At 49.0% G+C, this 17128-nt stretch overlaps 2 protein-coding genes and 1 non-coding gene across 5 annotated transcripts in view; all 3 read right to left on the bottom strand.

Moving 5' to 3' along the window:
• Window positions 1–2259: 2259 nt before the first annotated feature.
• GPX1 (glutathione peroxidase 1) lies at window positions 2260–3267 on the bottom strand. Its single transcript, NM_001085444.1, is given in 2 exon segments — window positions 2260–2758; window positions 3008–3267. Coding segments are annotated over 2 exon segments (603 nt in total). The 5' UTR covers window positions 3251–3267; the 3' UTR covers window positions 2260–2398.
• Window positions 3268–4054: 787 nt separating this feature from the next.
• The window catches only part of RHOA (ras homolog family member A), a 57697-nt gene continuing 44623 nt past the window's right edge, over window positions 4055–17128 (bottom strand). For all 3 annotated transcript variants that reach the window (XM_008260649.4, XM_002713428.5, XM_070050832.1), the window contains 4 exons: window positions 15860–16017; window positions 13673–13793; window positions 6385–6515; window positions 4055–5269 (listed from right to left, as the gene is read on the bottom strand). In XM_008260649.4, coding sequence (XP_008258871.1) covers window positions 5096–5269; window positions 6385–6515; window positions 13673–13793; window positions 15860–16015 — 582 coding nt within the window. In that variant the 5' untranslated portion in view covers window positions 16016–16017 and the 3' untranslated portion in view covers window positions 4055–5095. The remainder of the gene's footprint in view (window positions 5270–6384; window positions 6516–13672; window positions 13794–15859; window positions 16018–17128) is intronic.
• LOC127492555 (small nucleolar RNA SNORA31) lies at window positions 11326–11456 on the bottom strand. The gene has a single exon (XR_007922065.1). It is a non-coding gene; the product is annotated as a small nucleolar RNA SNORA31 (small nucleolar RNA).

Raw genomic sequence — 17128 nt, 5'->3', positions numbered from 1 at the left:
CTTTCCACAGGGGGCCTCATCCTCCCCACTGGCCACTGTCTCCTTAGCCAGACCTTTGCTTTTAAACCCACACTCCTCTCCTGAGCCTCCTGTAACCACCTGCCCCAGATATCTCCATCTGCATATTCCTTGCAACATAGCTTTACTTTTTTAAAATTTGAGAGGCAGAGAGACATGGTCAAAGACAATTCCCAGTCACTGATTTATGCCCAAAATACTTATAATGGCTGGGGTTGAAGTCAGGGGCCAGAAACTCAATTCAGGTCCCCTAAGTGAGCGGCAGGGATTCAACTACTTAAACTGTTTCCTGCCTTCTCCCAAGGTATGCATGAACAGGAAGCTGGAATTAAGAGCAAAGTGGGACTTGAATCAAGGCACTGCAATATGGGATGTAAATATTCCAAGAGGCATCTTTTTGTTTTTTAAAGATAATCTACTTATTTGAAAGGCAGAATTCAAGAGACAAGGACACAGAGTGAGCTTCCATCCATTGGTTCACTTCCCAGATGGCTGCAATGGCCAGGGCTGGGAAGAGATATCTTTTAAAAAGATTTATTTAGTGGCTGGTGCTGTGGTATAGCAGGTAAAGCTGTCACTTGCGGTGCTGGCTGCTCCACTTCTGATCCAGCTCTCTGCTATGGCCTGGGGAAGCAGAAGATGGCCCAAGTCCTTGGGTGCCTGGCCAGGGCAGGTGCAGAGGGTCATTCACCCTGCAGTGATCTGAAGGCACACGGACTATGGTGGCGGTGGGGGGCGGGGAGAGCAGGCGGGAGATAGTAACAAAGATCCCTACTTTCTGCCAGAGGAAAAGTTGAGAGTTGGCTCAGACATGGGAAGGGCCTTGAGCCAACCGGAGCACAAATGTTGGGATACCAAAAACTGGTGTACATTCTGGACCAGGAGACACTGCCAACCTGTCTCTGGGTCCCTATCTGCTCCAGCAACCCTGCACCCAGACCCAGCAGAGGCCCCTGCATTGACAAGAAATGGCTCCAGGTCTGTCTTTAAAGATTACTTGCAGCAAGGTCTACCGATGAAGGGGCTGGACCTGAGGAGCAGCAGCTGGGCTCGGAGATAGGCCCTGCTATCGGGCCTGAGCGAGTCATCACACTCAGGTGCTAGGCACGAGTCAGGGGGGCCAGTTAAACTGCACCCTTCTCACTGGTACATGAGGCAGCCACAGTAAGGATGCCTCAGAGCAGGCTTTTGTTTTTATGAGAGGCAGAGTTATACTGTTGCGGGGTGCACCCATTAAAACACAGCCATTAGCCTGCTGGCTACTGCCTTTCTCACAGAGAAAACAGCAGCCAGTTGCAGTGTGATGGGGGTGGAGGGGAGGGTTGTTTAAAGATAAAACCAAATTCTGTTATTAGAAGTTAATCGTGCAGGCATGGTGAGCATGCATTTAGCCAATCAGCAATCAACACCTATTCCTGCTTGACTTCAATTGCTGGCGCCAGCTGCCCAGCATCTGATGCCCTCTGGTACCAAAGGTTTCTTTAATGTTCAACCAACAACCCACACATGTTTACTTTTAGTGGCTTCCAGTTTTTGTTAGAACATCCCACCTTGTAACGACACAGCGTGGGGGAAGAGAAATAGTTCCATCCACTGGTTCACTCCCCAACGGCCAGAGCTGGGCTGATCTGAAGCCAGGAGCCTTTTCTGGGTCTCTGATGTGGGTACAGGAACCCAAGCACTTGGGCCATTTTCCACTGCTTTCCCCAGGCCTTGAGCAGAGAGCTGGATCTGAAGAGAAACAGCTGGGACATGAACCGGTGCCCATATGGGACATGCTGGTGCTGCAGGCGGAGGCTCAGCCTGCTACGCCACAGCACTGGCCCTGAACAGGTTCAAGCACTGGGTCCCAAAATGGAAAGATCTGGCCAACTAGATCACATGAGCTTCCAACTGTGTACAAGGGGCTTGTGTGGCCTAACACTTAGAGAGGCCAGACTGAAGCGAGTGGGGACCTGAGTTTGTGGTGGTCATCTCTCAGTGTCCAGGAAACAAAGGAATGGCCCCTCTACCAGGACAGGCAGGCGGGCCAAGCCATGGGCCTTCCTCTTTCCGAGTAAGGGTTTTCTGTTGCGGCTGGGCCTCTGGGTGGCCCTGTTGCATGACCTAGCAGAAATAAGACCCAATGCTAATAGGAAATGTGTCCCCAAGCAGACACTGACACAGAACACAGTGCAGGTGTACTGGAACTCAGCATTTTATTAGCGAAGAAGCTCGCCTCAGGCTGGCAGAGGAGAGGCAGGGATGGACAGGACCAGCGCCCACCTGGGGGTTTCCCGGACATCAGGCGTTCCTCCATTTGTTTTCGGGGGAACGCCCTCATGGATGAAACCCCCAGAGAGCAGCAGGCCACTGGCAAGCAGCCAGGGTAGGGGGCGCCCTAGGCACCGCCAGACCCCTTGGACAGCAGGGCTTGGATGTCGGGCTCGATGTCGATGGTGGGGAAGCGGCGGCTGTACCTGCGCACCGGGACGCCATCGGGGCCCACCAGGAACTTCTCGAAGTTCCAGGAAACGTCGTTACGGCACACCGGGGACCAGGTGATGAACTTGGGGTCGGTCATGAGCGCAGTGGGGTCGTCGCTGGGCGCCGGCAGGGCCTCCCGCAGGAAGGCGAAGAGCGGGTGCGCCTTGGCGCCGTTCACCTCGCACTTCTGGAAGAGCATGAAGTTGGGCTCGAACCCGCCTCCAGGCCGGACATACTTGAGGGAATTCAGAATCTCCTCATTCTTGGCGTTCTCCTGTAGGAGAGAAGGGCAGCTAGGACCCGCGGCCGCGGGAGGGAGGGCATGGAAACTTCAAACCGCAAACAAGGAGGTTTTGATGAGTCACCAGGAAGTGGCCTTCGGAGCCCAACCCCGGTGTGCGCCTGCATTCCAGTCGTGACGCGCTGGGGAAGGGAAGGGAGCGAGGGCCCGCCCCGCCAGCGCCCCTGACCGCGGCTGCGCGCCCCCAGCCCCGCCAGCGCCCCCTACCCCCGCCCCGCGCACCTGATGCCCAAACTGGTTGCACGGGAAGCCGAGCACGACCAGGCCCCGGGGCCCGAGGCGCTCTTGCAGCTCGTTCATCTGGGTGTAGTCCCGGACCGTAGTGCCTCAGAGCGACGCCACATTCTCAATGAGCAGCACCTTGCCCCGCAGGGAGCCCAGGTTCACGGGCTCCCCGCCGGCCAGCGGGTGCGCTGAGAAGGAGTACACAGACTGGGCAGCCGCCGCCATACGAGCCGCACACATGGTGTGAGACAAAGCGGAGCTTCCGAAGCGCGGAGCCGGGGTGTTCGGCAGCGCCTCCTTTTAACTGGTCGGCGGCAGGGTCACGTGGCGCAGGCACTTTTTCCGGGCCCGAGGGTCCCGCCTCATCCGGCCTCCGCCTTCCCCGAAGGGTCTCGGCCCCTCCCGCAGCTGGGGACCGGCGGGAAGGTGCGGCCAGAAGCCAAGGTCCGACCACACGGGCCTGGGTAACAGCGCCGAGGGCCCCCTGGAAGCTGTCCTAAAAGCTCCTTAGGGTGTGAGCCTTGGTAGACGGGTCCAGCAGAGCGCCCTCTCCTCTGCCGTGTTCCTCTTGCAGCGTGTGCCCTACTGTCGCCAGCTGTCCCGCAGTTAAGACGGGGTGAAGCTGCAGTGGGCAGCAGCTCTGCGCGGCGGGGCTCCCTGGCGCTGGGCAGGAACGCCAAGGGCCACCCAGGTCACCAGGCTCTGCGCGGTGAGGCTGCCAAGAGCGTGCTCCCATTCGGTCCCAGTCTGCCAATGCCCAGTCGGCCCCAGGGCTGCACTGCCTTGACACAGGTTTTGAGCAGTACAATGCCCTAAAGCCTGGGGCTCGGGTGTCGCCCAAAACCCTCACCAGCACCGAGAAGCCGCCCGGAGTGCGTTCCCACCCACTCCCGACGGTGAACTTGAAAGTGGCACAGAATAATCACGTCCGTGTTCTCTGGGGGGGAAGGAACCCGAGGGGTGGGCCAGGGTGAGAGGGCGGAGTCCTTCGATCCTCCTGCCCTCAGCCCTGGAGAGAGCAACACAAACACCAAGACACTCAAGTTTGGAAAACTGCCTTTATTCTATTAGTAGTTGGAAAACGTAACTGGCACACAGTAAAAGTCTAGTCGGTGGAGAGCAGAGAAGCCGGTGCCGCCTCTGAGGTGGGTGGCTCCTCTTGCAGTGAGGAGAAAGAGCACTGTGAATCAGAGCCAGACCCTGCAGTCCAGGAGAAAGGCTATGCCACTTTCCACAGTTGAAAACCAAATTCCTACGTACTTAACCCAGCTCTGGAGAGGGGCACTGGGATACGTGGGGCTGAGGTGGGGTGATATGGCCATCTTTTATTAGAGAAAGTGACAAAACGGGAATTTAAAAAATCAATTTTCCATCTGACTTTATTTCCAAATACACTTTCTTTTTTTTAAAAAAACCAATACACTTTCTGTGGGGATGACAAATATCAGTATTAGGAAATCCAATTATACAAAAAATACTACATCTAGTCTGGGTAGATATATTTATTTTTGGTAACATACATTAAGTGGCACTAATTACACAGTAACTATAAGGTAACTAACATGAAACCACAGAACTGTAACTCTGCCACAGCTGCAACGTCTCGGACCTTTCTGGCTGAGCACATTTTAAAAAAAAAACTGGATGCCCACCCCAGAGCTATGCCGAATGCCATCTTTGAAGGAGTCAAGCTCTGAGGTGCTAACTCAGCTTCCTTGCAGCTGACAGATGACAGGCAGGACATGTTAGTTATAAAGTAGTTACAGCCTAATTCACAAAAGTTACCAACTGTTTCTCTTTCTAGAAAGAAGCAAGAAGTTAAGAAATTCCTTGAATTAGCGCCTGGTGTGTCAGGTGGGAGTGCAGAGAGGGCTGTTAGAGCAGTGTCAGAAGCCCCTGGCTGGTCAGACGGGCTGGACATCGTTAATAATCATGGTTGGCTTCTAAATACTGGTAGCAAGATGACTTCTGATTTGTAATCTTAGGTAAATTATAGATAAATGAAAAAGGCCAGTAATCATACACTAAGATTAATAAACAGCACTTCAAAATTAACCGCGTGAGGGTTGTGCTTGCAGCGAGGTTTCACAAGACAAGGCACCCGGATTTTTTCTTCCCACGTCTGGCTTGCAGAGCCGCTCTCGTGGCCATTTCAAAAACCTCCCTCACTCCATCTTTGGTCTTTGCTGAACACTCCATGTACCCAAAGGCGCCAATCCTGTTTGCCATATCTCTGCCCTCTTCAGGTTTTACTGGCTCCTGCAACAAAGAAGAATGCTGTCAGCTAACAGTACTAAATACACACAGTAAGCAGTTAGAGATTCAGCTCAAAGTTCTAAGTTGCCAAAGTCCCAAATTTAAACTATCTTATGAAATTGTGACACTGAAATGCAGTGACTACTCCTTTTCCAATATAAAATCTTATTAAACATGCTTTTTTGGGAAGAAATGAGGAAGAGGGAAGAAGTCAGAGGAAAGCTAAGGAAAGAATCACCGATTAAATTACTCAAGCTGCCTATCCAGGGCAAGCACTGGTCTTCCACAGAGGACTGAATGCCATGGAGAGACTGAGACTGTCCTCCCATTCAGACCTCAGCGGGAGAACTTGGTTTGAAGACCTCAACGTTCCTCCTGCTCTGGAGGAAGCCCTGCCATTAGGCCTCTTGGAACTTTTAATTCCCATTTTATCTGAAAAGCAGAGACAGGATCTTCAATCTAAGAGTTCACTCCCCAAATGTCTGTAACTGCCAGGGCTCCCTCCTAGTCTCCCACATGGGTGGCAGGGGCCCCAATACTTAAGCCATCCTCTAAAGGCTTCCAGTGTGTTAACAGGAAGCTGGATCAGAAGCTGAGCCAGGACTCCTACCAGGCCCTCCAACATGGGTATGGGCAATGTAAAGCAGTGCCTTACACGTTGTGCTCAACACCCAGCCTGCCACCTGACTAGATTCTAAAAAGCCAAGATGCTACCTCCATCATCACTTTAATGAAAGCATTAGAGTCTTCTGTCTGGACTCCATGCCTTGGGACTTCCTGCTTCTTTAGTTGCTACTACTTTATCTTTGGCCTCACATGTGCCAAAACAATAAATGAAGAGGCTGATGAAGTTCCTACCTCAGAAGCCTTGACTACTTACTGGGATGGTTCCTGGATGGATGGTACAGTGCTACTGCCTAAGAGAGCCCATCTCATAGGAGTAAGGAGTCTTAGGGATCGATCATGTGTTAAGGTCACAAGTCACTGAGGGCCAGATGGATAGAGAGGCATCTAAAACAACCTGGCCTGTGAGGCTTTCTGCTGGATTCCCTGAACAGCCAACCCTGGGGCCCTCATTCGAGACGGCTACAGAAGACAGAGCCCGCCCCAGACCGTGCCTGCTTCATCTTGGCTAGCTCCCGCCTTGTGTGTTCATCATTCCGAAGATCCTTCTTGTTCCCAACCAGGATGATGGGCACGTTGGGACAGAAATGCTTCACTTCTGGGGTCCATTTTTCTGGGATATTTTCTGAAAGAAAAAATGCACAAATATGGGGCTACAAATAATTCCATCTTGAAGAATATCCTTCAGCTCTAATTGCAAATACTTCCTTTGCTGCTTCAGAAGTATGCTGAACATTTAATGGAATCCTCCTAGTTTTAAAAATGACAGAAAAATGCAAATCTAAGCCCCTCCCTTAAACACTGAGCCACAGGCTTTTCAAGAGAGATGGCCAAGCTCCTGCGGAGGTAGGGCCCAAGTAAGGGCTCAGAAGGCACGGAGGCTCCAGAACACAGAGAAGCTCCACAATAGCCCTAGGGAGACTTCCCACAGGTCTTTGTGGCAGACAATTCTGACTGCAGCTTACAAAAGGGGTCGCCCTTCTGGAGCAGCAGCTGGCCCAAGGTCCACATGTCATCTCTGTTTTTTATTTAAAAGATAAAAAGATTGACTTATTTATTTGAGAGATGGAGTTAGAGAGAGGGAGAGAGAGACAGACAGAGAGAGGCCTTCCATCCTCTGGTTTACTCCCCAAACGGCCAGAGCTGGGCTGGTTGGAAATAAGGGGCCAGTAGTTTCTTCCTGTCCCCCACATGGTTACAGGGGCCCAAGCTCCTGGGCCATCCTCCACTGCTTTTCCAGGCCATAAGCAGAGAGCCGGATCAGAAGTGCTGCAACCGGGACATGAACTGGTGGTGCCCATATGGGATGCTGGTGCCACCAGCAGAGGCTCAGTCCTCATTGCTCATGGACCTCCACCCTTGGATTCAAGTAGATCAAGACTGACTGTGGGCCAGCGCCACGGCTCACTAGGCTAATCCTCCACCTTGCGGCGCCGGCACACTGGGTTCTGTCCCAGTTGCCCCTCTTCCAGGCCAGCTCTCTGCTGTGGCCAGGGAGTGCAGTGGAGGATGGCCCAAGTGCTTGGGCCCTGCACCCCATGGAGACCAGGATAAGTACCTGGCTCCTGCCATCGGATCAGCACGGTGCACCGGCCGCAGCACGCTGGCCGTGGCGGCCATTGGAGGGTGAACCAACGGCAAAGGAAGACCTTTCTCTCTGTTTCTCTCTCTCACTGTCCACTCTGCCTGTCAAAAAAAAAAAAAAAAAAAAAGACTGACTGAAAACATCCAAAAGATAACCAACTGTAGCTTCTAGGCAACATGATACCAACTTGGAAAGGCTGTATAATGTATCATGGTGGATGAGGGCCCCAAACTGAATCTCTAGGACACAGCGAGTGGTCGTTCTCTCTGTGGCAGGGATGACCTATCAAATGGAGACAGCAATACTTAGCCTGCCTAGGGTGACTGAGTGAATGCATATGAAGTACTTAATATGATGATCATTCAGATGGTACTATTATCTGAGATTATATTTTAAAAATAAATTATTCACTCCTTGACTTGAAGACACATTACCAAAAGCTAGGGGTTACTCAGAATGCGGAAAGATGTTCTGTCCTCTGGGTGAAAGGCCACATCAAGCAGAGAAGCTATGGAGTGTGGCAGGGAAGGTCTCATAGCTCAATGTTCCACTCCTCAGTACACACATGGAGACTCAACCATTCCCTTCCTACAGCAGCTATACAGTCAATTACATCGCTAATGTGACATCAAACTCAAAGACGTACTCTGGAATACAGGGATTCCCAAAGAAGTGCACCATCCGGGTCCTTAGAGCAATCAGGAGAAAAGGGCCAGCATGTCTAACAGTGAAACCAAACAGCTTTCAGCAATGAAACTTGCTCTTTATCCTCGAACCCTATGGTTAGTTCACTTGTCACACTGATCCCTTTAAAAGGCAAATCAGATTCCATCATTCCCTTGCTCCAACTTTCAAAAGCTTCCATCCTTACTCACAATGAAAGGAGGGGATCCTCACTCTCATCCTCATCGCCTCTGCAGCTTTTTTTTTTTTAAACTTATTTATTCAAAAGGCAGAGTTAGGCAGAGGCAGAGACAGATCATTCATGCAATGCTCCACTCCCCAAATGGTTGCAAAGGTTAGGGCTGGGAAGCCAGGAGCTGGAGCTTCATCTGGGTTTTCCACAAGGGTGCCAGGGCCCAAGTACTTGGACCATCTTCTGCTTTCCCAAGCATATTAGAAGGGAACGGGATCAGAAATGGAGCAGCCAGGGCTTGAACTGGCACCCATATGGGATGCTGGAGCCACTTGCAGCACCTTAACCCAGTTCTGGGCCACCAAAGCTACTCGATCCCTTCCTTTTTGCCTCAGTGATGTTGTGCCTGCTATTTCCTCTACCTTGGAAAGCTCTCTTGTTCGGTATCTACACTGACCTTCTTACAGCCTTCTGGTCTACTTCCAGTGAGACCATCACTGATCACCTTACTTAAACAGCATACTGCCATAGAACACATCCATAAATGTTGTTATTTATTTGAAATGCAGAGCAACAGATATTATGTATCTTCCATCCACTGGTTCACTTCTCAAATGCCTGCAATAGCCAGGGTTGAGCCAAGCCAAAGCCAGGAACCAGGAACTCCAGCCAGATCTCCTAGCACTTGGGCCACCATTTGCTGCCTCTCAGGTGCATAAGCAGGAAGCAGGATCAAAAGCAGAGGCAGAATTCAATCCCAGCCCCTCTAATGTAGGATGTGGGAATCCCAAATGTAGGCTTAACCTGCTGCACCACAATGCAGCCCCTACTGTTCTTTGATTTACTTCATCCTGCTTTGATTCTTCTCTTTCCTTTTATCTAGAAAAAAAAACTTCTATTAATAGATGCTCAATAATTATTCATTGACTACAGAAAATCATACGAAAAGCTAACACCTCTCATGGAACCTGAGGCATGCACAATCTCTCTGTTTCTCCCTCTTGGATGCTCTGCCTTTCAAATAAATAAATCTTAAAAAAAGAAAGCAGAGCAGCCAGGACTTGAACCAGCACTCCACTGTGGGATGCCAGCGTTGCAAGCAATGGCTTAACCCACTGTGCCAATCCCATTTTTTATTTTATCTTAATTCACCATGTCCATCATCTATAATTTTTCCTACCTCCAAAGTAATCTGATCACATTAGGGAACATTGATTTATGTAATTTTACAGTAGACAGTAGGGGTTTTGGCTTTGGGAATTAAACTAAAAAAAAGGATCCCTTATCTAGATCAGAGGCCAGCAAATAAAATCTTATCTGGAATCTCTTTTCGTAAGTCGAGTTTTATTGGAACACATCAAAACTCATTCATTTATGTATTTTCTACAGCTGCTTTTGTGCTACGAAGGCAGAAGTAAGTAGTTGTGGCAACATTAAATAGTTGTAAAAAGGCTGGCACCGGGGCTCCCTTGGCTAATCCTCTGCCTGTGGCGCCGGCAACCCAGGTTCCAGTTCCAGTCGGGGAGCCGGGTACTGGTCCCGGTTGCTCCTCTTCCAGTCCAGCTCTCTGCTGTGGCCCGGGAGGGCAGCGGAGGATGGCCCAAGTCCTTGGGCCCTGTGCCCGCATGGGAGACCGGGAGGAAGTACCCGGATCATGGCTTCAGATCGGCGCAGTGCCAGCCGTAGCGGCCATTAGGGAGTGAACCAACGGAAGGAAGACCTTTCTCTCTCTCTCTAACTCTGCCTGGCAAAAATAAATAAATAAATAAATAAATAAATAAATAAAAGTTGTAAAGAAACCACATGGCCTACAAAGCCAAAAATACTTAGTGTTTGGCCTTTTAAAGAAGTCTGCCAACTCCAGGTCTTGACTAGAATCTCGACTATAGATCAACTGTCTGTGAGAAAGCAGAGGTTCCAAAAGGGAAACTGTTGTCAGCATTAGCCAGCAGCAGCAATGCTGAAACTGCATGGAGATTTATCTTTTGAAGATTCACTGGCTTGCTTAAAAAAAAAATTTATTTATATATATATTTATATATATTTTATATTATTATTATATTATTATATATATATTTATTTATATATATATTTCAAATTCAGAGTTACACACAGAGAGGAGGGGCAGAGAGAGAGAGAGAGAGGTCTTCCATCTGCTGGTTCACTCCCCAGATGGCTGCAATGGCCAGAGCTGTGCTGATCTGAACCAGGAGACAGGAGCTTCTTCTGGGTCTCTCACGCTAGTGCACTTGGGCCACCTTAAACTGCTTGCCCAGGCCATACCAGAGAGCTGGACTGGGTGGAACAGCTGGGACTCAAACTGGTGCCCATGAGATGCCAGTGCTACAGGTGGCACTTTACCCACTATGCTGCAGTGCCGGCCCCCCAAGTATAATTTAACTGTGTCACAACACCCTCTCCACTAGCTTGCTTTTAATTTAATTTTTGTTAACTTTTTTTTTTTTTTTTTTGACAGGCAGAGTGGACAGTGAGAGAGAGACAGAGAGAAAGGTCTTCCTTTGCCGTTGGTTCACCCTCCAATGGCCGCCGCGGCCGGTACGCTGCGGCCGGTACGCTGCGGCCGGCGCACCGCGCTGATCCAAAGGCAGGAGCCAGGTACTTCTCCTGGTCTCCCATGGGGTGCAGGGCCCAAGTACTTGGGCCATCCTCCACTGCACTCCCTGGCCACAGCAGAGAGCTGGCCTGGAAGAGGGGCAACCGGGACAGAATCCAGCGCCCTGACCGGGACTAGAACCTGGTGTGCCGGCGCCGCTAGGCGGAGGATTAGCCTAGTGAGCCGCGGCGCAGGCCGTTAACTTGTTTTAACCCTTACTTTTTTCAAAATATAATTACCAGGTGAGAGTGGAAGGGAATATTTCATAACACTTATTATATAAACTCAAGTTTTAGCTGCTTCTTTGGGGTATAACAAGCCCTTCACTGTTTTCAAGGTCATTCCCAGACTGCAAAGATTGTCTCTCCATGTTTTTCCCCTGTATTCATTCATAATTCAGTCTTGGTTGCCACAGTCAGGCAGACAGAAAGCACAAGGACATCCTTTCCTTGCATCTGTGGAGCAAATCCAACAGCAGACTGTACTGCTCCAGATCTGTCAATCAGACGCGTGAGAGGCCGGCATTGTGGTGTAAACAGGTAAAGCTGCCACTTGCAATGCCAGCATCCCATATGTGGGAGACCTGGAAGCTCGCGGCTCATAGCTCTGGCCTGGCCTAGCCCTGGTCATTGCAGTCATCTGGGAAGTGAATCAATGAATAGAAGATCATGCTCTCTCTCGCTCTACTACTGCCTTATAAATAAACATATCAATCTTTTTAAAAATGCACTTTATTGGCCGGTGCTGTGGCTCACTTGGCTAATCCTCTGCCTGCGGTGCTGGCACCCTGAGTTCTAGTCCTGGTTGCTCCTCTTCCAGGCCAGCTCTCTGCTGTGGCCCGGGAAGGCAGTGGAGAATGGCCCAAGTGCTTGGGTCCCTGCACCCGCATGGGAGACCAGGGGGAAGCACCTGGCTTCTGATCAGCGCAACACGCCGGCCATGGCAGCCATTTAGGGGGTGAACCAACAGAAAAGGAAGACCTTTCTCTCTGTCTGTCTTAACTCTGCCTGTGAAAAGGAAGGAAGGAAGGAAGGGAGGGAGGGAGGGAGAGGTTAACATTAGTGTCGCTCCCTGTCTTCGTGGAGGAACGACACAGGACCCTGCGCTGTTCTTCCGTCTGCTCGCCCCCCCCACCCCCGGGTTTGCTGCTGGTTCTTCCCGGGTTGGCTACCGACCCTTCCACCTCCGTGGAAGGGAGGTTCCCCCTGCCACTTTCCCCACTTCCGCGGGGGAGCGGCACACCGCCGGCCGGCTCTCTCGGGGGCTGCTCAGGTGTTCCCCTTAGATGTCCCTGGTGCATGTTGTCTCTCTCCTCCTTTATAGTCCTCTTCCACCAATCCCAACTCTGCTACCCACACGCCGACTACGCTGCTCTCCTCCAATCAGGAGCAGGATCAGCTCCTGCAGGTCATCACTCAAGTTGGCGAGAGGCAGCTGCGTAGAAGTTGTTACTCCCTTCTCAGCGCTATATTGTGGGAGAGCAGATGCATAGAATAAGTCTTAATTCCAGTAACAGTCTAGTCCGAGTTGCTCCCCACACATTAGCTTCTCAGTTTCCTGATTTAGACTTCTGATTTCTCATGGGGGCAAACTAGTGGGATTCTGCCCTCACTCCCTAACACAGATTAGTGAAAGCTCAGTCCACTCAGCAAGAGGGTCCACCCACTATCAAACTCTCCTGCAGTAACGGCCAGTGGCAGCACAGCTTTCCCAGCACGCAGACCCTATCCTTTGGTGGTGCAGAACGGAGCTCCAACTCTTGCTGCTACTTACTTCCTGACCTTGCTCTCTTTCCTTGGGTCTGCCCTTTGCAGTAGGAGCACCAAGAAACAAGAAGTGGCTGATAACAGGCAGGTGCTAAAAGCCAAAGACCTGGGGCCGCCGCCGGCAGTGCCAGCATCCCACATGGGTGCTGGTTTGAGTCCCAGCTGCTCCACTTCCAATCCAGCTCTCTGCTATGGCCTGGGAAAGCAGTAGAGGATGGCCCAAGTCCTGGGGCATCTGCATCTGCGTGGGAGGTCAGGAAGAAATTCCTGGCTTCTGGCTTTGGATCAGCACTACTCGGGCCACTGTGGCCATCTGGGGCGTGAACCAGCAATGGAAAACCTCTCTCTCTGCCTCTGTTAACTCTGCCTTTCAAATAAATAAATAAAAAGCCAAATACCTCCTTTGAAAACATGTTCTTAAAAAAGTGAGACTGAAGTGGTCAGCACGGTTTAGTCTTTTTCTGAAATATGACTTTTGAAGTATGTGGCCACCTGGGCTACTGAAATGGTCAGGTTCAATTCTCTCTAAGTTAAGATACTTTTCTTAGAAAAGAGCTAAACTAAGGCTTTTAAAAATAATTAGAAAAGCAAATCACCAGTCTCAATGTTGTGAGGTACCTGGCTAAATACGAAGTACTGATAAGAGATGTGGGAAACCAAAAAGCCAGTTTCAAATCTCAGTCTAAGAGATGGCTTTACATTTGAAACCCATGTACTTTACAAGTGGATACATTTAACAGTAGCCATGGAGACTTATGGTGAAAAGTGATCCATGGTCTATATTCTACAGTCCCAAGGCTCTAAGAATCCAGCCAATGATGACTCTTCCACAAGCTCAAGTCTCTCTTTTATTTATTTGGCAGCCAACTCTAATTTTCAGCCATTGGATCCCCAGAAGTCCTCAGAAGTCAGATGTCAGTCATGAAGGCAGTGACAAACAGTAGGCTGCAGGGGCACTTACCTAAACTATCAGGGCTGTCAATGGAGAAACACATCAGGATAACATCAGTGTCTGGGTAGGAGAGGGGCCTCAGGCGATCATAATCTTCCTGGCCAGCTGTGTCCCACAAAGCCAGCTCTACCTGTGATGGAAAAAAACAACCAAATACAAAAGTGCAAGGTTAATCCCACAACCCACTTAGAAAAAGTGACATCTGTGACAGTACATGCAAACGGCAAAAAATTAAAAAATAGGAAGACATAGGAAATACTCACTTTGATGAGACTCAAGCCCAAACAAACAAGTTGTGCTCAGTCTTTTAAGTTGAAATTTCTCAAAATTACAAATTTTATAAATAGTTACTAGAAATGTACAAAGTGGCATAATTTAAAATGCCAAATAAAAAATAACTTTGTCTCTTGTAAGACATGTTTAAATAACATTCTACTAGAAAAGAAACTGAATAGACAAGAGAGGAGGTTAAAATGTAGATAACATTTAAAATGTAAATAACATTTTACCAGGTACACAGGCAAGACAGGGAAATACCAAATTCACTACCCTTAATACTTCTAACACAACAATTTCTTCTCGGTGCCCCTCTCTTCAATAACTGAAACATCCCGTATCAGAGAGTTTGGACAGAGTGCTGGGTACTCTTCTTCCAATCCAGCTTTTCTGCAAATGTTCATCATGGATGGCAGCAAACAATGGCTCTAACAGTTGAGTCTCTACCATGCATGTTCAGAACCAGACCGATTTCTGGACTCCAAGGTATTGAACCAGCAAACAGGAAATCTGTCTCTCTGCCTTTCAAATAATTATTAATAGTAAATATAAATAAGATGGATTGGTGTGGTGGTAGCATGGATTCAGCTGCTGCTTGGCATACTGGAGTACCAGTTCATGTTCTGGCTCCTCTGTTTCCAATCCAGCTTCCTGCTAATACATCCAGGAAGGTGGTGGATAATGGCCCAAGTATTTGGGCCCCTGCCACCCATGTGGGAGATACAGATGGAATTCCTGGCTCTTGGCTTCAGCCTGGGCCAGCCCTTGCTATTACAGCCATTTCGGGAATGCAGCTGGAGGCACACTTTCTCTGCCTTTCAAATAAACACCAAATAAATAAATCCTAGAAGGAAAAAAAAAAGACACCATTTTGAATATTAGGGGAGACCTGAGCTGACAGCAAAAGTTTGTCCCTGCTTTAGCTTAAGCAATATATAGAGGCTGGCGTTGTGGTGTAGCTGGTAAAGCCACTGCCTGCAGTGCCAGCATCCTATATCGATGCCAATTTGAGTCCTGGCTGTTCCACTTCTGATCCAGCTCCCTGCTAATGTGCCTGGGAAAGCAGCTGAGGATGGCCCAAGTCCTTGGGTCCCTGCACTCACATGGGAGACCTGGAAGAACTGGAGGAAGCTCCTGGTTCCTGGCTTCGGATCGGCTCAGCTCCAGCCACTACAGCCATTTGGGGAGTCAACCAGTGGATGGAAGACCCCTGTTTCTCTCTGTCTCTACCTTTCTCTGTAACTCTTTCAAATAAAAAATAAATCTCAAAAAAAAGTTCATCAATTAAGAGGTTCATTTGAGCACTATCTATTTGGCAACAAACTATATTTCTCATATTAACAAATCTGAAAAGGGCACATATACTACAAAGGTTGTTTTGTGTGAAATACATAGGAATGTGGATAAAGTTTAGATGACAAGAAAATGATCAAATGTGGACTAAAGCGGCAAAGTGAGAGGAGATTATTCTTTCCAAAATTTTTTTCCAACTTTTTTTTTTTTTTAATGATTTATTTATTAACTTGAAAGGCACAGTTTCAGAGAGAGGGAGAGATAGAGATCTTCCATCCACTGGTTCACTCTCTAAATGAATGGCCACAATGGCTGGGGGAGGCCAGCTAAAGCCAGGAGATTCTTTCAGGTCTCCCACATGGGTGCAGGGGCCCAAACACTCAGGCTACCTTCCACTACTTTTCCCAGGCCACTAGCAGTGAGCTGGCTTGGAAGCAGAGGAGCCAGGACATGGACCAGCACCCATATGGGATGCTGGAGTTGCATTACCTTCCACACAATACTGGGCCCTCTTTCCAACATTTTTGTTAATACCTGTACTAAGAGGCAAAAAGGCCTAAACCTTTAAAGATCTACACACAGCCTAATATGCAAAGTGGCATCAGCTGTAACAAAAAGTGTGCTCACCTGTTTCCCATCCACTTCGATATCTGCCACATAGTTCTCAAACACTGTGGGGACATACACCTCTGGGAACTGGTCCTTGCTGAAGACTATCAGCAAGCACGTCTTGCCACAAGCACCATCACCGACAATCACCAGTTTCTTCCGGATGGCAGCCATCGCTGAAACATAAAACAAACGGTTTTATCTGCAATGAACAAGAAGCCATGAATAGCTTCAGGCTATGACACATTTTTTCACCATGGGACAGAAGCTTCTATTTGCATACCCAAATTAATTCTAGTTCACTCTTCCACTTGGAACCAAAAGGCTATACACCAAAACCTCCTAACTAACATTATACTGCACGGTTAATAATTGAAAGCCTTCCCTCAAAGATCCACAAGGATATCTGTTTTTGCCACATCTATCCAACACAATATTGGGAATTAGGTAAGAAAAGCGAGCCCATGACATAATCCTGTATGTGGCGAATCCTTTGGAATTGATTAGGAAACTATTACAACAGATCCATTCAGCAAGATGGCAGAATGTAAGATCAACACTCAAAGTCAACAGTATTTCTTTTTCTTTGTTTTTAAAGATTTATTTATTTAGGGGCCAGTGCTATGAAAAAGCAGCTTAAGTTACTGCCTGCAATACCCATGTCCCATATGAAGGCAGATTCAAGTCCTGGCTGCTCCACTGCTGAACCAGCTCCTTGCTAATGCACCTGGGAAAGGAGAAGATGGTCAAAGTGCTTGGGCCCCTGCCACCCACATGAGAGACCTGAATGGAATTTGCAGGCTCCTGGTTTCTGCCTGGCCTAACCCTGGCTATTGTGGCCATTTGGAGAGTGAATCAGGGATGGAAGATCTCTCACTCCCTTCTCTGTGACTCAAATCAATCTTTTCTAGATCTGGGTCAGGCCAGAGCCAGGAGCTTCTTCCAGGTCTCCCTCATGGGTGGCAGGGACCCAAGTACTTGGGCCATATTCTGTTGCTTTTCCCAGGCCATTTGTAGGGAGCTGGATTGCTGGTGGAGCAGCTGAGAACTGAACCAGCACCCATATGGGATGCCAGCATTGCAGGCAGCAGCTTTACTTGTTAAGCCAATGCTGGCCCTGCTGTATATTTCTTTAATCAATTAATTAGTTTACAAGTAGACTGACAGAGACAGGTATCTCCCACTTGATGGTTTACTCCCCCAAACATCCACAACAATGGGACTGGGCCAGGCTGAAGCCAGGAGGCAGAAACTCTATCCAGGTTTCCCACATGAGTGGCAGAGACC

The sequence above is a fragment of the Oryctolagus cuniculus genome, chromosome 10 (assembly GCF_964237555.1).
Source record: "Oryctolagus cuniculus chromosome 10, mOryCun1.1, whole genome shotgun sequence".
In the NCBI taxonomy this organism is placed as follows: Eukaryota; Metazoa; Chordata; class Mammalia; order Lagomorpha; family Leporidae; genus Oryctolagus; species Oryctolagus cuniculus.
The sequence above is the reverse complement of the archived record's forward strand: the minus strand, read 5'-3'. Positions and strand labels throughout refer to the sequence as shown.